The 21,534-nt window shown below is 37.6% G+C and overlaps 1 protein-coding gene across 3 annotated transcripts; it reads left to right on the top strand.

Moving 5' to 3' along the window:
* The first annotated feature begins 1,018 nt into the window (after window positions 1–1,018).
* On the top strand, window positions 1,019–21,236 carry NEIL3 (nei like DNA glycosylase 3). Of its 3 annotated transcripts, XM_059470621.1 has the most exons (11): window positions 1,053–1,148; window positions 1,878–1,963; window positions 4,352–4,467; window positions 6,422–6,556; window positions 7,836–8,049; window positions 9,143–9,217; window positions 11,716–11,882; window positions 14,936–15,105; window positions 17,392–17,794; window positions 19,676–19,850; window positions 20,682–21,236. In XM_059470621.1, the coding sequence occupies exons 3-11, from the start codon at window positions 4,442–4,444 to the stop codon at window positions 20,856–20,858; spliced, it is 1,542 nt and encodes a 513-aa protein (XP_059326604.1). In that variant the 5' UTR covers window positions 1,053–1,148; window positions 1,878–1,963; window positions 4,352–4,441; the 3' UTR covers window positions 20,859–21,236. The 3 variants fall into 3 exon arrangements, with proteins under 3 accessions (XP_059326602.1, XP_059326603.1, XP_059326604.1); XM_059470619.1 differs by lacking the exon at window positions 1,878–1,963 and having other exon boundaries at window positions 1,019–1,148; XM_059470620.1 differs by lacking the exons at window positions 1,878–1,963; window positions 9,143–9,217 and having other exon boundaries at window positions 1,019–1,148.
* Window positions 21,237–21,534: the final 298 nt, after the last annotated feature.

The raw sequence follows: 21,534 nt of genomic DNA, 5'->3' as shown, positions 1-21,534 counted from the left end.
ATTGGAACTTCTGATTAATCTGCAGAATTAGATGCAGAATTGAAAACCCAATCTCCTGTAGCACACTGCAGAAGCCATTGACTGAAAAATATCCAGCTATGAAATTAAATCCCTTATTATGAAAAACATTATATTCGACTGCCAAGTGAGAGTAAATATTGTCTGTGCTTTTAAGGTACTTTAAATATTAATATAGAAACCTGAGTTACGTATTTCTAATTGCTTGAAAGAACACTAAGGCAGAATTCTAGAGCAGCAGAAAAATCACTTTTGCATGCCATTTTTAACATTGCCGATTTCTGACTCCTGAGCTGAATTCTCTGACTAAAAACAGCCTCCTTTCTTGATTTTAAAAGATCACAGCAAAAACGCCACTGAGAAAAATAAAAAAAAGGCATTTGCAAGAAGGGTAGCACACCCTAACTACAGCCAAAAATATGAATTATATTTTATTTCAATAAACATAATTTAGTCTGATTTATCCACTTCCCTCCATGTTGAAAAAAAAAAAAAAAAAAGTTCTTTTAAGAAAAACACATTTTGATTGAACCAAGATAGAAGATTGGATATTCTTCTTCATAGGCTGTGTATGTAAGAAATAATATTGAATGTTTTTAACCAGTGTGAGTATTGCCTCACGAGCTGGGCTTTGGGAAAGGGTGCCCAATGTTCTACCCTTATAATGCAAATTCCCCCAGTTTTCTTAGAGCTCGCAGATTTATTACGGCTGCTCGTACTTCAAACGTGATGGATAGAGGAGAATTTTACTTCTATAAACCTGGAATGACTGCAGAAACCTAATAATTACCGACTTTTTAAAAGCCGAAATTAATTTCTGATTGTGGATTAAGTCTTGGGGGAAGATCCACTTGCTCGTGTTTTCGACAACACCCGGGAGCGACCAGCAGCCAGCGAGGATAGTACGAGCAGCAGGAGCTGCCATTCAAAGGGAAACAAACAGGAAACAGCGGGGCGGCACCTGGCGGGCCGCACCGCCCTCAGCCGAGCGGGACGTTCGAAAGGCGGCAGCGGCGGCGGCCATCGCGGCCATGGTGGAGGGCCCGGGCTGCGCGCTCTGCGCCGAGCGCTTGCGGGCGCGCCTGCGCCGGGGGCAGTGCGTGCGGGCCGCGCGGGGCGGCGGCGGCGCGGTGAGGGGACACGGACAGGGCGGGGGAGCGGTGAGGGCACAGGGACATGGACATGGACGGGGCGGGGAACGGCGCTGCCGGCCCGGCCGCCGGGACAGGGCGGGGCCGCTGGCCCGGGCAGCGGGGCCCAGCGCTTTTGCTCGCGGCTGTCCGCGGTGGTAAATGCCACCGGGTGTGCATGAGAGCGACCGAGCGGGCAGGAGCCGCTGGGGTGCCAGCGCTGGCGGGCGGAGCTCCGGGCAGGATGGTTGGTGCCGCCCGTGCCCCGTGGGTGATGGTGGCTGTCATCCGCGAATACTGAATTCTTCCTTGAAGCTGTGAAATATTCCTGTCAGCACCATAATATTCCAATTGCGGCAGTCAGATGTGTGAAGACGATTCTGAAGCTGTAGAAACAGCAGATTTGAGGAGTAATGAGGGAAAGCTTTTAGCATCGCTGTGTTCACTTAGGATAAACTTCAAAATACCATGTTGCTCGAGGAAGTACAAGGGAAATTATTGCTAATCTTCCTTCTTCATAATCTCTGCAGTCTAGGCATGTCCTAGATGCTCTTTAAGGTCCCTTCTAAACCAAACCATGCTATAATTCTAATCTGTGTGAAACATGAGAATGTTACACATTGGCCTGCAGAAAGGCAGTTTCTATATTTATTTTTTTTAAGCAATTTTAATTAGACCAAGTATTAAAATAAAGAGTGTGACATTAGGTTTGCATCTTTTCATTGACAGCATAAAATAGTTCACTAGTATAAAGCTGCTGGGACTTGTGAGACCTTGTAGCAGATGGAGAAATCACTTGGCTGATAAGTGTATAGGTACTGTCCTCTGGTTTTGATTACAGAGGTGTCTTTTTTTTCATGCCTCATTTTGGTCATCTTGAAAAGACTATGTGTTGCTTTTGTTGCAAGTAAATATATTGGATTCTGCCCAGCAGAAAGTTGGGGAATTTTTACCCACTTTTAGTGTGTATAAAACATTATAGGAGTTTGTGATTAAGGCACAGTAAGATAGTATTTCAGTGAAACAATTTAGGAAAGGATGGTTAAAAATATGTCTAAGATATGTCTTGAGACTAGACTATAGGTTAATATCTTTCAGGACAGATTTTTGAAGTAAGGAATTATGCTCCTAAGGTTTCAAAAAGAAATCTCACTCCGTCAAATAGATTCGTTATTATCACTTTGTGCAGTAAAAGTCACCTCAAGGCAACCTCTATTTATTGGAAAATGACCAACCTAAGGGTCTTGGACTTTTTAGATTTCACAGAGGCTGCTGACTGTGGCTAAAGCCTTGGCCTCTGCTGAAGATTACACTGTTTAGGAGAGTTTGTACTATGATGACTGTAAGGGTTTGCCTGATACCAAAGAGGTATGAATTTAACTTCAAATATTTGAAAACACAAGTTAGTTTTCCATCTCAGTCATTTCCTATTCTGGTTTATTTTAAACAACCCTGAGTGGATTAAAGTTAAATAAACTTTGTTACACAGCAACAGACTCCAATACTTTTATTGGAAAGCGTGAACTGCTTACATGGGAGCAAAATGTTGCTTTCTTCGTATTTTGATAACAGACAAAGTAAGTGTTATGCAAGAAATGTTTTTATTTTCCTATTTGACAGAATAATAACCATAAAACTCTCTAAATGTATATAATTTCAAGGTAATAATATAATGGAAGATTGCATAGAGAGTAGCTCTGAAATGTCACTAACTAGCAAGAAGCCTGGCTGATTTGCCAGCGTTGCTTTCATACATATTTGCATTGAAATTGAGTGCTGCAATTGAAGCACTGATATATCTATCTGCCTTGCAGTCAGGGATGTGAGGGCAGTGAGTCTGGTGCTCGCAGGGTTCAGCAGAGTCTGAGGGGGCCTTGGGGTGCTGGACAGGAGGACCTTCACAGGCTGAGACAAAGGGCTGGTAGAAAGTCAAGTTCAGCATTTGGAAAACCTGCAGAATCCCGCACTTGGAACAGAAGAGTGTCATGGAACAGCACAGTCCTGGCTGCTGCCCAGATGGGAAATGGCTCTGCATCAAAAAAGGGCTCTAGGGTCCCGTAGAAGCTGAGTCCATGTCACTTCCATGTTCCAAGAAGAGGGACATTCCCATGTGGGGCTCTGCAGGTTGAGGATGCTTACCTCTGAGGAGCAATTGCAAGGCTGCACCTGAGTTTGCAACTCCCTAGTAATAACAAGATAATAACAGACTGGAGTGAGTCCTCTGGTATGATTGGCAGGGTGAAGCGCATGGTGCTCAAGGAGAAGCTGACAGAACTGGGGGTTTCTTGCTCTCCTCAGGTAGCTGTAAGGAGGATATGGAGCAGACAGAGCTAGGCTCCTGTAGGGACTTGCACAGTGGGTGAGAAGCAGCAGATGCAGGGGATAACAGGAGTTCTCATTCAGTATTAGAAGAAATTTTCCACCACAACAATAGTCAAGCCATGGAATAAAGGTCCAAAGAGATAGGAGTGTCCATCCCATTCAGAGCTGCTCTGAATCGTACCGGACAAGGCCCCGGGCTCCCTGTCCTAAGTGTATTCTGCTTTGACCAGGTGTTTGGACCAGATAACCTGTTGACATCGCTTGTAAATTCAATGTATTTTCATGTGCTATGGAAGAAAATATGACTGCTTCAATCTCACATTTATCTTGTGCTCTAGTAGTGTCCTACCTGCTGCTCATCTGCTTCTGAGATTAGACCTAAAACTAGCAGGAGGAGAGAGATATCTCTGTGGGCTCAGTGGAGGCTTTTCTGTAGCACACAATACACTATGCAGCACACAATGCACTATGCAAAATACTGAAAGCCTGTTATTAACATTTGAAGAAGGATATAGATCTGCAAATGGCAGAATTGACACTGACATGTTTTTAATATTCAAACTACCTGTTCGTTTAGCACCAGTCTGAAACTCTTATTATAAATTCATGACTCGAAGGTAAAGGCATAAAATTCCCTGATAAAAAAGGTATATTGTTTCAGTTAGGAAAAGAATTGAGGTAAGTTATGATAGCATTAGCAATAGTGACTGCTTCATGGGTTAATAGTCCCATTGTTTTTGGTAGAATACTTAAGGAGAAAATAGTTAATGCTGTCCAAGCTGGAAAATCAGTTAGTACAGCCGCTTGCTGAATGTGTACTGGTGCTAGAATCTAAGCAGTATAAATTTTCCTTAATCTTTGTGTATGTACTCATTTTTCAGACTGCTGCAAGTAAAGAGAACATCTCTGGTCATGATTTCCTTGTTGGACATGTTTACAGGGGTGTGGAGACATTGGGAAAAGAACTTTTTATGTATTTTGATCAGAAAGCTTTGAGGTAAGTGACAGAAAGGCTTCCTATGCATTCAGACTGAATATATTTGCAGAGGTCATCTTGATCTTGCTAATGGCATTCTCAGAGAATTGAAAGTTTCAGAGAGAAACTTCTCATCAGCCTCTCTGCAGTACAGGCGTACTGGATAAAATCACATGTTTAGATAATATACTACTTTACTCCAAGATTCCATGTAAAGGTATCTGGAGAGGACAGTTATTTATTGACATGCTTTCTTTCAAACAGGAAGTTGCATTTTGTGGAGACAAAATAGTTGTAATACATGCAGTGCATTCAGATCCCTGCAATATTGTGTAGCACGAAATAATTCTAAAGTTTCACCCTTTTACTTTAAAACTAGAAATCATCAACTCCTTACTACTAGTTCTCATTGAATAGCATTTCCTAGGCTTGATTAGCATGCCTTTTCTATTTGTAATTAAAAAGAAGATTTATATTTTGCCCTTTTTCAGGACATCAAAGATAATGAAACACTTTAGAATAAAATTTTATAAATTTCTTAATGCTTTTGAATGTAAATGCGTAGTGATGATTCGTTTTTTTTTTCTAGTCACGAACTGAGAAGGCACTAGAATAGCTAATAGTTGTGATTCTTAAAGTTTCTTTCAAACAGTATAGAGCTTGGTAAATGAAACCATCAGCTATAAAACTGAATGAAAAATAATTTTCTGGAAGCATTTAATGCGTCACCATTTGTAAGCAAGATGCAAGAGTTTGGTTTAAAAGTAAATTTGTCTAGGTTTAAAAATAAATTTGGCTAGTTAAGCCTGTGCAGTACTACTCATGGCACTTGAGAATTGAAAATGGCTTTTGAAGATAAAAGTGATTGGAACAACTATATCACCTGATCTGACTTGTAAGAAGAGTTTTGGAAAGACACAGCTTTTTAAGTAACTCATAGCATTACTTTTTTCAGGTTTTAAAGAGTAACTTTAAGAATAGGCTTAATGACATGTGTCTAGCCCATCTGCAAATATTTAAAATGCCTTTCCTTCTTGGAATGTAGGAAAGCTGGTCTTACTGGAAACAGAGACCTGATATTGCATTTCTTTTGTCATTTCTGTAGTTTAGTCTGTTAAATCTTCTTGTAACTACAAAATAATCTACTTTTTCTGGTATACAGTGTATAGGCATTCCTGCTGTCTTATGGTTTTTAGGTCTTGATTGTACCAGGTGAAATTATAATAAATAAAATGTGTGAGATAATAGTCAGACTTGTCCTTTGCTCAAGCAGAGCTCCTTGTAGAATATTTTATAAAACTTAAGACCTCTTAAAACATTACTAATCTGTAGAATGAATGCTTGAAAGGGTCTGTTCTTCTACTTTGCCATCTGTGCATTTTTCAGTTTATTTATTTTATTAATTTTTAATTGACTTGCAGATTTTGCTGTGGTTGTAGGCAAAGAAAAGCAGAAAACAACATATGGCAAATACTAATTATGTTGTTTATGGTGGTACTGGATTTAGCTGCAATGTGATAAACAGTGGTGGGAATATGGGGACTAAATTCTTTCTTCTCATACCAGGTGACTTCTGCCTGATTTAACAGAAAATTTTCTGGTCAAGTGGCCTCATTTCTTTCAGCCTTCCTGAAAGTTTGAGAGTCTGTGTTGGAAGATCAGCATGTCAAGTGAAAAAAATTCTAAGTGCACCAGAAATGGTGCTTCTTAATGATCAGGTTTGACTTCTGTGCAATGTATGAAGACTACACAAAACCAGCTGTATTTTGGAGGGATTTTTACATGGGGAGCGTTCTTTGTTTTTTGAGCATTCTGTAAACTAAGTTTGTCGCTGTGTTACTGGTAATGACTCGAATTAATGTACATGCAAACTGACTTGGTTAGGTAAGGTTCACAGCTCTAAAAATAGACTGGTATAGTGCTTGGAAATGATAGCAAAGTTAAAATACTTATAAAAACTCTCTTTCTTTCCAAGGATTCACTTTGGTATGAATGGTTCCATGCACATTAATCCTGATGGAAGCAAAGAAAGAAATGGAGCACAACCAGTTTTGGAGATACAGCTTATGGAGGATACTGTTTGTTTTTGGGATGTGACAGTAGAGTATAGGTAAAGCAGAAACTAATGAAACAGTTTATTTATTTTCATAACTATCTTTTAAGGTAAATGAAAAAATAATGTACAGATTGTTGGAGTCTATCAAGAAAAATCTTTCATATCACAAACATATCATATTTGTTGGTATGGTAATTTGAGTTTGTTACTTTTGTATCAGAGCTTACATACAGTTAAAGTAGTTCTATGCCATAGTGTCATTAGGTAGTGCTGAGACGGGGAATGAAAGTTGGATTTAATTCTTTCCTTAGATCTGTATGCTGAAGCCCATTGCTCTGTTAATTTCTATCCAAATCTCACTTCTTAACAAGAGTAACAAACAACCTGTCACGATTACTGGTTTCAAGTTTTTATGCTCCCAAGGTTGGGTTTTTATTTTTTTTCTTTATGGAAGCAAATTCTTATAATTGCTCTAATTTACATTAAGCAGATGTTTATGCCCATTAACACTACTTCACGTTGCTTAAAAAAAAACAGCACCAAGCTTGATTTTAGTGATTGAGGCTCTTGAATGGAAATGGGCATGTAAATTCATGCAACATGTATAAGTGTATGTAAAATTACAAAACACAAAATCTCATGTAAGCCAAGACTTCTTGTATGGTATTGTTTTCAAATAAGTATGGTTATCCTAATAATACATATCTTAAAATATGAATATATATTTTTCTAAATTGTGTAACTACTGTTAATAATCTGCTACTACATCTATTACATAATTATAATTCTCTCTGTTGATTAGAGCATGGTGCTAATAATGCCAGGATTGAGGGTTTGATCCCCATTTGGGCCATTCACTTAGGAGCTGGACCTCATGATCCTTGTGGGATCTTTCCAACTCAGAATGTTCTGTGATTCTTTGAAATATAATATATAAATTGATTTTACACACATATATATATATACACACCCATGTAAATGTCATGTTGTAACTAGTGGACCCTGTAACCATACAGTTAGGTATGGCTGAGAGTCCAAACAGGTGGGCTTTCCATCTTGGAAGCAGTTTTAAAGCGAGGAGCTGGCAAATATTTTTCAAGCTACTAGGAATAAAATGAGATTGGACTAGATGCATGTTCCATGCATGTATCATTGACCTGTTTTTTGGAAGAGGTGTTTAATGGAATTTCTGTGTCACTTCTTGTCACTGATATTTTCATGGTTTCTGTTATCTGCATTTAATGTTCTAATTTGTTGTGTTGTTTTTAAAACCACACTGCAATATTAGAATATATTTAAAATAAAAATTAATCAGTGTATTTTTCTCTTCCAGAAATGCAGCTGAGTGTGAGCAGAAAGTGAGGATGATGGAAAGTTTGGATGTCTGTTCTCCAAAGTTTAGCTTCTCAAGAGCAGAACAGGAGATTAAGCAGCAGAAGACGCGTATGTTGTGTGATGTGTTATTGGATCAATCAGTACTACCTGGAGTGGGAAATATCATAAAGAATGAAGCACTGTTTGATAGTGGTCTTCATCCAGCTCTTAAGGTGGGTGAATGTCTCAAGATGGTTTTTAAGGACACCAAAATATTAAGAATTTAAATACATGTTTTTTTAATATTTTGCTATCTTCTTACCTTTGTTTTGTCCTCTCTAATTTCTTAAGTTATTCTTGGACACTAAATTAATGTTTTATCATTATAACAAGAGGTTTTTGTCATGGCACTCCTTGGAGCTGATAAACTTTCTTATTTTAAGTCTGACATCCTGTTATGCTGCCATTAAACTGACAGTCCATAAATAAAAAGGGAAAGTGAGAAGTGCTCAGATTTTTTTGTTCATTTACTACCCAAAATAGTTTATGTGGTAGAGTTGATAATTTTTGCAGCTGCTTCTTCCACTTCTTATCCTGCTAGCTGGCATCAGTTGTTTTTTCTACCATTGTTTATCATACTTTTTCTTCTTACTTGTTTTAAGATCCTCAAGCATGTTTTCAAACTTTGGGTGAGAAGATATTATATAAAACAGAGATTACATAGGATGTAAATGGAAACTGGAGAAGATTAGTAACTGAAGTTTTTTAAACAGAGTATTTTGAAAATTGTTCATAGGATCCATCTGGATTTTAATTTTATCTGTGATATGGCAGAGGAAAAAAAGTGTGATTTAAAAATTTGGGTTCTTAAGAAAAATAAATTTGGTTGATATGTCTCTCTAATTGTGATGCCTTTGACTCGTGTATTCTTCCTGAATATGTCTCAGAGGAAAGAGCCTCAGGTGATAGGTCATATTATTTCCATGAGGAAATTAGGAGGGATGTGAGACTTACTAACTCTGTTATTCATGTGATCATGAACTCTTTGGTCAGTACAGGGCAAGACAACTGAATTTTCTAGCACATGTTTTGCAGGTTGAGGCAAAGCACGTTGTTTGGTATGCAAGCCATGAGTTTTGTAGTATAGAATGTAAACATGTACTGTTTTACTGAGAGGCTACATACAATATGGACTCAGGGAATTATCACAAAACGGAGAAAAGCAGCTCCACATCAGTGTTCAACGTGCACTTACTCATAGGTCTTCTTTTGCCATTGTCCCTTAGCATTGTAATATTCTAAAACTCATTCTTGTCTTTCTTACAGGTTTGCCAACTGACAGATGAGCATATACGTCACTTGGTGAAAATGACACGTGATTTTACCCTGCTTTTTTACAAGGTATTGGCACGTATTCCTGGAGAACTTCCAAAATACTACTCTGGCATGTTAGCTGTGTGTGATCATCTGGTGAAAACAGTACAAAGATGCAACAAAGCAGGTGTTCCCATGAATAGGAATGTTGGTTTGTGTGCTCTTTATTAATTGTGGATTGTCAGATGATGGAAAGGTAGGGAGAGTTGTGACTGTCAAAATATGCACAGTTTGGCCCAAAGGACTTTCACAGATGCAGCCTGAAGGCCAGTTCAGTCTTTCTGTGCATGTGCTGTTATGCCAGTTTGAACATGTCAGAATTGATGTAGGCTAAGCACAAAGTTACATGTAAGGTAACAAAGATTACTCCTCAAACTGGGAACTAGACATTATCCCAGGGAAGTATGAAGGTAGTTGATGTGGCTTCTTATATAAAACTTGAAATAGCAATTAAATTTATTTGACTAAATAGTTTGCAACTTCTAAAAACCTTTTTTTTCCTAACTCAAATAATGGATTTGGTTAATAATCTGAAATAAATTACAGTTTCTCCCTACTACTATAACTTCAGTAGGACTTAATTTCTTCCTGTATAAGCTCCATAATTCATGGTGCTCTTTAACTTTCCACAATAGAAAAAGAGAAAATTTGACTTAATTCTTCTATGTTTTGTTTGTTTAAGCTGCAAACAAAAAAAAAAAAAAGAAAAGGAGTAGTGACAATTTTGTATTTTTCTCTTCATGTTCATGAAAGGCAAGGAGCTAGCTGTGCCAAAAAGATTTTTTTTCTTGGGTGAGAACACCTAACATGCCTAAAATCATAAAGGCTAAAACTTTAATTTGTTTAATAGTCTGTTTAAATATCTACTTTCCCTCAACCCACTAAAGAGTACTTTGGTTTGTTTGTAGGGAAATGTTTTCATTTCTCTGAAATTCATAATGAAGTCTGCCAGTAAAGAGACACCTTGTAGTTCTGCAACAAATCTAATACTCAGAAATTTAAAGGCTTTTGGACTGATAATAAACAGGTGGTACTTTCTGTTCAGCCAATTTGAAAACTTCTGTAGTCCACACTTAGCAAGTACTCACCAGTCAAGTGCTTTTAAAAGGGCTAGCCTCTCCTTCCATGTTAGAGACACAATGAAAATATGTGTATGAATGATAGTGCTTGAATTTTTTAATGGACTGCTATAGATTGTTTGCAGTCATCATACTGTATCATTGCAGATGCAAAGGTGAAGAATCCTGTTTGTGTAAAAAGCTGGATTTTTACACAAATTGCTTTTTGTGTAAACAAAAGCTGCTTTTGTTTGTTTTTTGCATAACTGGATGGGAAAAAAGCTAATCATAAGAAACTGACTGAAAACCTTGAGGAGGCAGCTGTGAATATTCATGCAAATATATATTAGTAATTCCTTCTGATTGAATTACTAGTTTGCACTGGCACAAGAATTCTCTTTCAGCAAGACTGATGAATATGAGCACAGTAGAAGCAAATACACTGTGCTCAAAGACACCTGTGTTTTGGGATAACTCCAAAGGTTTTCATACATTTTGGAGCTAGAGTTAGTGAACTCTGCCAGAGCTGTGCTGGTATTACTTGGCCAGCTGTGGTGTCGTTTGAGCTGAGCCCAAGGATTTGCAATTGTAGGGCAGAAACTTGGGTGGCTCTGCAGAGTTAGCTGCATCTCTACTGGGCTCTTCTTGTTTGGAATTTTTTTTTTGCCGCTTTTAGCTGTAGTGTGTCTATGCTGACTTCATGGGTGTTTTGGGAATTGTCTCATAAAATGTGCCTGCCAGCTGTCTGGAGGCTTTTCAAGTCACTGCCCTTGGGCTTGTACTGTACTTAATTTAATATGGCTTTCTGCCAGACTCTGGAGAGCTCACCATAGTGCCAAGCGGCTTTTCAAGTTGGTTGGCATGGCCAGGGCCAAGATATAGCTGAGCAACTTTACTGGGCACTACCCAACATTTATAGAATCTTAGGAATATTTCTGCATTGCACACTTCTTTAGGTTTTGGGAAGGCTTATGAACCCAGATTGTAGCATTGCATCTGAGCTGTGCTGAGTTTTTGGGTCTTTGGGGGTGAGAGAAGGTGGTGTTTGTTTTGTGGTTTATGTTTGTTTTGTTTTCTAAGCTGCATTGATTGGAGTTCTGATTGATTGATCAGCTCTTCAAGAAGACTCCTGCAGGTGTCAGGTCAAAGGCAACTGGTGCTGATTCAGAGCTAGCTGGTCCAGCTGAACTCAGAGTTCCTAGCATGTATTTGCTCTCACCTTGCTAGCATGCTTTTTTTTTCTGAGTTTTATTTTGTTATGTGGAGAATTACAGACACTGTTATACCTGACTTGTCAATTCTTTACATAAAATAGTGTGAAATATGGGGATAGCATTTATTAGTGTCTCTCTTAAATAACTCCATCTAGTCATTGAGTTGACAATTGATGTAGCATTTTTTATTTTCAGACTCATGTAAAACTGATGCTGAGTCTCTAACACGGCCTTTGCCCACGTTCTGTTGCAGTGCCGCAGAACGGGGTCCCCGCTGTACCACCACTACAGGGTGTACAAGCGCGCAGCCTGCCGGGAGTGCAGGGGCAGCATCACCGTGTGCCGTCTGGGAGAGCACGGCAGGATGACTTACTTCTGCTCCCAGTGTCAAAAGGCAGATCCCCAGCTCGTCAGTCTCAGGTATGATGGTAGCATCATGGTGACATTTTTAAGCACCTCAAAGGGCTGTTACAGTAAAAGGACACCCCCTTTGAAATAGAATGGATCTGTGTGCATTTTATAACTAAATTAACTATGTCAGACGAAATCAGAACATATTGCAAGAAGAAAAAAATTGCCTATTGGTATTTAAAAATGGTTAGAAGCTTTGATTCTTTGCTACTATTCTTTTCAAAGGTGTCATCTATTATGAAGCAGCTGTTACTGTAATCAAATGTAGGAATTATGAAACAATTTAGAGTACTCAGATTTATTCACTGAAACTAAGTCACCAGAAAATTTGCCCTTTGTTCTTGGTGTTATCAATGTAAAGGGCATGGATGTTTCCATACAACTGAGTTGAATGTAATGAAGTAGGAATTTGTCTATCTTTTTGCAGGATAGCCCCATCAGTCCTGGCATATCTAGATAGCTGTGCATCTGTGCTGTTTTCTTCTGGATATAGAATTATACTGAGGATCACTAAAACAGTCAGTAAATTCAGAGTGCAGCAAATATTTTAGGGGCTTAGTATTTTTTCTTCCTCATAGGATTTTGAAAGCTTTTGCTATAGGTGTGCTACAGAGGCACTTTTGCTTCCACATAAATTGTGCTAGCAGCAGCTTTCCTCCTTTTATTTCAGAAAAGCAGAAAGTGCATTTGATATCACAAAGGGTCAAAAGGTAAAAGTTACAAAAATACCTTATTCAGACTTAGGCATCTGTTATTCTTGAAAATTTTCATCTGAGGCTCCAGAATTCTGCCTTTATATTCTCTGTCAGTCTAATACAAGATTCTGTTTCACTTTGCGACTTTGCCTCATTAGTGTGTGGGGGGTGTGTGTGTGTATATATATATATATATATATATATATATATATATATATGTTTTAGATAAGATTTACAGAACACATAAATCCCTCTCCTACCTCCAAGCTTCTTTCAAGATTCAGATGTCTGAAGGGATTTTGCCTAAAGCTTAAAAAGATGCCTTTGGGTACAGATCAAATATCGAAAATTCCAGCATGGAAGATAAATATTTCACGAGCTGATAACCCAAATCCGCTGTATTTTCAGAAAGTAATAATGAGAAATATTTTGCAAAAATGTAGGAAGACACCATTCTTCTGTTGAGTGAGATAACTAGAAAACAGTGTCAGGAAAAAATCTTTCTGTTTTCTAGAACAAGTAGTGGTTTAGCATTTTGTTGTTGTACTTTTAAATAAACAATTAAATAGTGCTGTATTTAAGCGAAAAACATGGTAGTGGTAGCTATAAAATACAAAGATGGTTTCTTGTCTTGTCCTTATCCTAATGGTCAGTTCTTTGTTTTCTACTGCTCTCTTTTCAATTTTAAGTAACTGTTACTATATAAAATTATGTACAGCTCAAGTAATTTATTTGCCATTCCAGGCTTTTCACATTTAAAGATTGGAAGGGGCCGATGTGATTAGACTGACTTGCTACAGATAATAAACTGTAGAATTCAACCCAGTGGTTTTGGGGTCAAGTCAACTAGCTTAGGATTCTGCTCAACTGAAAAAAAAAATAGAAGATACCCATTATAAACTTAGCCCATCAAATTCAAATGTACCTTGAATTTAAAAAATAGACTTTTCCCCACATATTTCATAAACTGGGAGAGGGTGTGGGAGTTATAATGACAGGACAAATGACCCAGGGTAACAACATGGAATTAAATTCCCAAACATGATACACTGAATATATTCAGTCTAGTAATGCATTTTTTGATAACTGAGAAGAACAATTGATCTAATAATGTGAAAATACCCATTTTAACACTTACAGTTTGGCTGTTTTGTTTGCTAGCCACAGTATTTTGGTGAATGCTGTAATGTCTGTTCTACCTCTTAACAGCACAGACTCTGGAATGTCAGCAGTTCTCATTATCCTCCTTAGTTTTCCTTTTGTGGAAGATGTGGTAGGTAGTGGATATCTTTACTGTTCTCTTAGAGCTCTAGCCTCTTTCAGAAAGGGATCATTATGGAAAAAGTGATGGGTCAAGGGAGTGTCACAACAGTGCCCACCTCCAGCATTTGCATTGCTGACTGAAGTGCTTAAATTCTTATGATTAATAAAAGTCTCTAAAAAGTCCACAATTCCACAAAAACTATATAAAAATATATAAGCTTGACAACTTATCAACCATAAGTTGAATAATATCATAGCACTTAAAAGCATACATACATAACTTACTGAACAGGTAAATTCAAGCTACAATTAATATGCTGTCAGTGTTTGGATACTATGACAAGAGCAGCCCTTTGTAACAGGAAGCTGTAAAGGAGTAACTATGATTCTAAATCAGTCTATCAACATAGGAGGTTATAATTTACAGGAAAATAAATACAACTGAATCTTTAGTGGTGTCTGGAGTAGCTTTGTCTCACAAGTCACAGCTAGGTTCCTTAATTCTGAACAGGTTCCTACATTTAAAAGGCTTTCCAGCAACTGGTGACACACAAGAGACATTCTGACTTTTAAAGCTTTCAGTGCTTTCAGCTGTTATGATAACAGTGTGGCATGTGTAGCATTTAAATGAGAACAAAAAAAAATTATTTGCTGGACTGTGTGATTTCTGCAGTTCATCTTCTAAGCAGTTCTTCATCCAGTAATGCATTTGTTAGCAAGTCTTGTGTACAAGAGATGGGGGAAAAGCCCTAAAACAATCTCCCTTTCACACCAAGCTTTTTGCTGCAGTACTTGGAAATGGTAGGGAATCTGAGACACTGGGGCATTGTCCTGGAGAGTACACCAGTTGATAATTAACTTTCTGTCAACTTCTTGTTTAAATATTTTTATTTGTTTTACTTCTGCAGCATCTGGAAAGATTTGGCCTTGAGGTAAAGAAAAGAAAAATCAAATTTGAACACTGACATGCTGTCCAAGCTCTGATAGGAGGCTTAACACTGCATCCTGCTTGTTCTCTAGCCCATGCCTCCCTGCACAGAGTGGTGTAAGGCAATTTGTAGGGGGAACGTCACAAAACACTAACATCACTCTTTTGTTTCACAGCAAACTGCCAGCTAGAAGCAGCCTAATTGGCTGGGCATATGGCAGGGGGTCATGTTCTAATGAACATGTAGCTCGCAAATCTGAAGAGGAGTGGACGTGTATGTGCTGCACCCTAATAAACAAGCCTTCTGCTGAAATTTGTGATGCCTGCTTGACTCCAAGACCTGAAGGTAGTGAAGGGTTGTCTGGCAGCTGTATTGGGAAAGAGGGGAGGTCTGTGATTTTGGTGTAGTTTTTATGTAGAAGTGTATCATTGTGAATCATATATATATAACTAGCTAACTTGAAGTCGGATTTTGAGGAAATCTTACACAGATAATATGGAAACTGTCTTGTCTTAAACCCTGTAAGTGTCATCTTCCAAACTGGTGTGCAGGTGGGATTCTATAGATTAGTGTCTTCAGTGACCCTGTGTTTTTACTCGGGCCAGGAGTGAGAAAAATCTCAATTCTTTCAACTCTCTGTAAAATCCTTCAAAGTTTGCAGTGTAAGTCTGAATTAGAAATCATCAAAGGTCAGAAAATTACCTGTCATTCTTTCATGTGAACAAAAGCAATATATTTTAGTACCGTTTTCTAAAAGGATGCCAGGTTTCTCTGCGGCTACTTTTTTCCCTTCAAGTTCAGAGTAAAAATGATTCTGAACTTCTTACCTCAATTTGTTGTTTGTCTCTTGTTGGAGCTTTTAATGCTGCTATCTACATGAAATATTGCTTCATTGCTTAATCATTTTATGACTGGAGTGATGTGTGGAAAACCCTTATTTGGCACTAGCTATAGCTCATTTTCTCTGGTCAGGAATCAATAAAAGTATGTCTTTTTACATGACAGTGCCTTACATGACAGTTGTTGGCAACACAGGCTGATCTTGCATAATTCTTCTGCCAAATCAGCACCAGAAACCTGAAAATTTTAATCTGTTCACAGAACAGGATTTACCATCTAACATTTATCCTGGAATTAATGTTGTCACCTGGCCTTTATAATATATTATGCCATGTGCACAAATGCTTTACTTTAAGCTTTGAAACAAAACTTGTTCCTTCTCCTGTACTTCTGAGTTTTACTTGTTTAGTTATATGCAATTACTGAAATCAGGTGTGGAATTTGAAGCTGTCTTAGACTCGATGGAATACTGTTGGGAAATCTGTATTTTTTTAAATATGACTTTATTTTTGGATAGGAGTGATATTTGAATTTTTTTTTTTTTCAGAATAGGTTTGCTTACCTCTTTTTTTTAATCCTTAGGAGTCTTTCCCTTCTCACTTTGTTCAATGTTTGTTTTTTTATGTTGTTTCTAAAATTACCCACTGTCAGCAGAAAAGTTTGAATTTTTGAGGACAGGATACTTGGTCTGTAAAATTAGCTGCTGGCCCTACAGTCAAAATAATTCAGTCTGAAGACAGATAATTATTTACCATTACATTGCAGTTTCCATGCTCCTTTGCTAAGTACGAGGCTAAGCCAATACTATTCTGTCTTAAAAAGTCTGAATGAAACCAATATGTCTGACTGTGCAGTAGGGGCAAAATGGAAGGTGCCTGGAAACAAGTAATGTTCCAAGTCAAATGTAGAGATTCTTATTTTGTTTCTGAGTGAGAATGCCTTTGGAGAGAGTGAATGTCTCATCTACCCATGTTCTGCTTAATTCCCTCTGTTGTATGGAATACACTGGATATAGGAGAAAAGAAAGGGCTCTCTCCTGGAACACTGTGGTTTCCCAGCTACCTAAAAAGATTGCATATAGGATGCCATTAGGTTTTTCACCCTTTTCTCAGGAAGGGGATTACCTACAGTCTCCTTGTGTATTAAATTTGCATTAATAAACTATTCCTATTCTTTGGAAATTATTATTGCCCACTAGGAGGGCCTCTGATTCTGTGAAGAAACTGTTGTTTATATCACAAAGCAAATGTCTTCTGAAAAGCCTCTTACAGTCAGTAAGTTTGGATGAACACAAAGTTTGGAAAGGATGGGAACTCTGAAATCACTAGAAACTCCAAAATCTTAATATTAATTTTTGTGTTAATAGTAAAGTAACACTTAAAAAATGGATAATGCATTGCTGCTTGGATGTACTATAGTCTTAGGTCTCCCATTACTGAAGTTATCAAAAGTTATTTTGAAAAATTTAAATGCTTTAATCTTTGTGTTTGGGCCAAATTAAATTTTTTATGGTTAAGTGTCTGATAGCTTTAATTTACATAGTACTGTTAATTGATCCTACTCAAGATAGTAATGCTGTCTTGAAACACATGTTTTACATGACTCTAAGAGTGCATGAGTTTTTTTATTGTAAGAAATTTTTTTTTTTACTCTTATCTAATTTGTGACAGGTTTTGACATGGTTCTGTAAATTTACTCTTTCATTCTCCAGTGACAATTTATGAATACAGATCAGAAATATAATGTAGCATTCTATGCAGATGGATTATAACTAAAAACTTTTTTCCTTAGTTCCAAAGATGGAGAGTTCTGAAGATTCTGCAGCCTTTAACACAAACTTAATGAAGTACCCTTGTAATGATTTCAGAAAACCAAGCACAGAAATAAAGATCAATAGGAAAACTGCATTTGGAACTACAACTCTTGTATTAACAGATCTTGGTAACACAACTGTTCTGAGAAATGATATCCAGGTATCTGGTGGACATTCTCAGTGTGTTTTTCCAAAAAGCAATTGTAAACAGATCCAAAGCAATGCCTGCCAGTCAGAGGGAAGCCCGGACAAGGATTGCTCACCAAACGTAGCTGCCCTGGCTTTGTCCTCCTGTCAGCAACCTGTCTCTTTCAAGCACATACAGAAGAAACAGAAAACTGACCATGTGCCTTTGGTTCACCCATATAATACAGCAATCAGGTATGTATTCTCAAATGAAAGCAAGTCTTTATAATCCCATAAACCAACTTTATCCTTAAATATTAATTGAATACTGCACTGTTTGGCTCAGACAGTGTTGTCTTTGGATTTCTGCCAGAGGTAACTTATTCTAGGCTAACTATAATTTAATTCAGATTTCAAAAGCACTGAATTACCTAGGCTGTCATTAGAAAAGTCCTGATTTTGGCATCCAGCCAGTACTGCTGTAAGCTAAACAGCTGTTCATAGTTCAGCTATTCCCATTGAATAGGCCAATCTAGTTTTAATAGGTCAAGCACATTTCTACCTCAGGAGTTGTCTGATCTTAGCACGGAGTTGTCTGATCTTAGCACTGTAGTTGCTATCTGCTTAGAGAGATCTTAAAATCAATGTGAAAGATTACAAAAGGAAGCTAGCTGGATGAATGTATTCTAATTGAAGTTATTTGTCAACTGCCAGGTTTCAGCATTCTTCCTTGAGAGGAAGATCTGTGCAGTTACCTTGATGAGCTTCCCATCACTGCTTTTACTCTTAACTTCCCTCCTCATTCTGTATATAACCACTTCAATGCTCTACCCATACTTTTATTTACAGAGCCCTGTTCAGACACGTCCATCGCCTAGTTAAGAGAAATGTGAGAGTCTATGGGGGTTGTCACAGAAAAGTTGGGCAGATAGTAGCAACAGTAATGGGAGTGCAAGGTAGATGTCACATACAATGGTAAATTATGCAGGCTGAATGTGAAATATTGATGATATGTTACAAAATTCTTCGTCATGTGTCTGTTCTGAAATACAGAAATTACTTCTTACATTGTTGAAGCACCAGTTTTGAAATGATCTTGCTGACTAGCCAGGCTAGACAGAACGAATACAATTCCTCCTCACGCTTTCAGTACAGACTGAGGAACTGAGGCTGCAGGCAGGATAATTGAGAATACAGAGGACTGTAAATAAGAAATGAGATAGTATCAGTCATGACAACAGGTTGTTGTGGCAAGTCATCAACTGAAATGCTTTTTTTATAGCATATTCTTAAACAACCAAAACCGACAAAAAATCTGTTGGTTATTTTTATCTTCTTGTGTTTTAATGAGGTGTTGGAATAAAACTGCTGGTGTCTGCAGGACTGCAATCTTCTAGACATAGAAGACAACATAAAATTCCTAAGCTGATAACTTGACCAGAATGAATTAATATTTTCTTCTTTCATTAAGGTTCCATTACTGCTTTTCTGCTGTATAAATATATTGGAAAGATACATTTCAGAGCATTAATCTTTTTCATGTCACTATTTTTAAATGAAACCTTGTGTATTTTAGATAGTCAGAAATTGTCTCAATCATGAGGAAGAAGGAAACTTTATCCCGTTCAGAGAATTCTGTTTCATCCCATCATCTGGATTATTTCTTGTCCAAATGTGATTTGGAGCATTATTGTAACTTTTCAGTAAAGAGGGTGGGAGTCTTTTCTGTGAAGCATACAAATGTCTTCAGACTGGAGTAATTAGTGGTATTGGTGTTTTTCCCACTAAGACTAGAATACTCTTTTAGAACATACCAGAATTTGAGTTGGGCAGTATAACATCAGTACTAATATTTATTTTGTTTTGTACATGAATTTGAGTACTTCAAAATAATTTAAGACATGGTGAGGAAAACTGGTATAGTACCTCAAGGGCAGCACACAGTCGTGTCTATTCACAACTCGCAGTCACTCAGATTTAAAGGTGCACGCAATAGGGTGCATTAGAGAAGCAAGTCCTTTGTCTGTCACTGTGTGCAGAAGTACACTGGGTGAGCTATTGTCATGGTAGGAGAATTCTTTGGCTGCTAATCCCTTTTAAATTACACAGAAGTCATTTTGTCACCTGTCATTACAGCGCACCTCAAACTAATGTGACAGATGCTACTCGTATGTTGAGCGTGGGGCATCCTCGCTGCAGTAAACACAACCGTCTCTGCAGCCTCAGAGTTGTGAGAAAGGATGGAGAAAACAAGGGAAGGCAGTTTTACTGCTGCCCTCTCTCCCGGGAAACTCGGTGTGAATACTTCCAAGTATGTATAAGACTTCAGGACCTGTTTTTGTTTTCATAATCAGTGCTTGTTTCTGCAGCCTCCTTGGCCCAGTGACTTGTTAATCATGGACAGCAGATATATTCCATTTACAGTGTGACATAAATACTGTTGCACACTGAATTGCAACTAAGAGCATAATAATAGCTATTGAACTTAACAGTTTTAGTTACTTCTCTTAGTGTTGACATGGCACCTACTTGTGCAAATGCTCTGAATCTACTTCCAAGTGATGTGAAATAGATGCATAAGAAAAATACTGGTTTGAGGGAACTTGTAAAAGTTGTTCAGATCAGCTTCTTCCTGAAAGGACTATAACAAACTCTTCATATCTAAAACAGATCTAATTTTCAGCCATGTTTCTGGCTAGACAAAATCCTGACAGCCTCTCAGGATGATGATTCTGTAATCTGCCTGGGCAAACCCTCCCACTGCTGCACTAACACCTAACATGACCTTCGTAGCTGCAGTTGGTGGCCTCTGCTCCTTGCTACAGATGTAGATGTCTTAAAAGAGTTTGACCTGAAAAGTGATCTGACAGTCATGGCTATCAGGTAGTTAATAGATGGACTCAAGACAGTAATGCCTAAATTTGAAAAAAAACTATAATTTCAATTTACACAAGTCAAAGTGCATGCAGTTGCAGTTGATGTTAAAGAAAAATCTAAAAAGTGTTCACAAAAGTGATAAAACTAATCTAAGTACTAGGAAGAATTTCTTCTATGGCATCCCCTGTAGGTCTTTTTCTATTGTCCATTTTAAAATAAGGAATTCATAGCCATCACATGTGCCTGGTATCTGTTTCTTTGGCAGTGGGCTGACTTGGATTTTCCATTTTGTAACCATGGCAAGCGATGTGTTATGAAGACTGTGTTGAAGATCGGTCCCAATAATGGAAAGAACTTTTTTGTGTGCCCTCTTGGGAAGGAAAAACAGTGTGGCTTCTTCCAATGGGCAAAAAATGGGCCAGGTATGCAGATTCTTCCATGATGCTCATGTTACAGTTACCTGCTCTTCAGGATGTCTTAAGTGCCTGTAACATTCCTAGTAATTTCTGTTTTGTTCTTTTTCCCTGTTCACTCCTTAACTAGTAAAAAAGCTCCAATGTAAAGAACAGATCTAGAAAGAGTAATTTTACATAGTCCTATAAAAATTAAACACTGCTTGTATGCAGCTTACAATTATGAAATAAACATTCAGCTTGCAACATAGCGTCATATACTATTGTATTTCTAATAAAAAATTGCACTGCTTCCTTTTTACATGTATTGTCTTAAATTGCTTTAAATTTTGATGTATTGTTTTAAATTTTCTTAAGTGTAAACATGTATTTAACAAAAGTGAATAAAAAGAATATACTTTATTAAATGCCAGTCTGTGCTTTCTCAGAGCATAAGATGAAACAGCAATGAGCTGTACAATTCAAACGTTACAACAGTTGATTGACCTTGCTTAGATTTGGAAACATGACAAAAAACTTCCCTAAAACAAATAACATGACTCTTTGGTTTTCTAAATTATATATTCTAAATCCATGTCTTATGTTTTCTTCTAGTTGCTACTGAATATTTTTCCCCCAATCCATATATAATAGATAATAAAATCTTACCTCGAGGATAGCTAGAACTCAGTTTGTTTGCTGGTTTTACCATTATTTGCTGAAGGG

Source organism: Ammospiza nelsoni, chromosome 4 (genome assembly GCF_027579445.1).
Source record: "Ammospiza nelsoni isolate bAmmNel1 chromosome 4, bAmmNel1.pri, whole genome shotgun sequence".
NCBI lineage: Eukaryota > Metazoa > Chordata > Aves > Passeriformes > Passerellidae > Ammospiza > Ammospiza nelsoni.
This window is presented reverse-complemented; position numbering and strand designations above follow the sequence as displayed.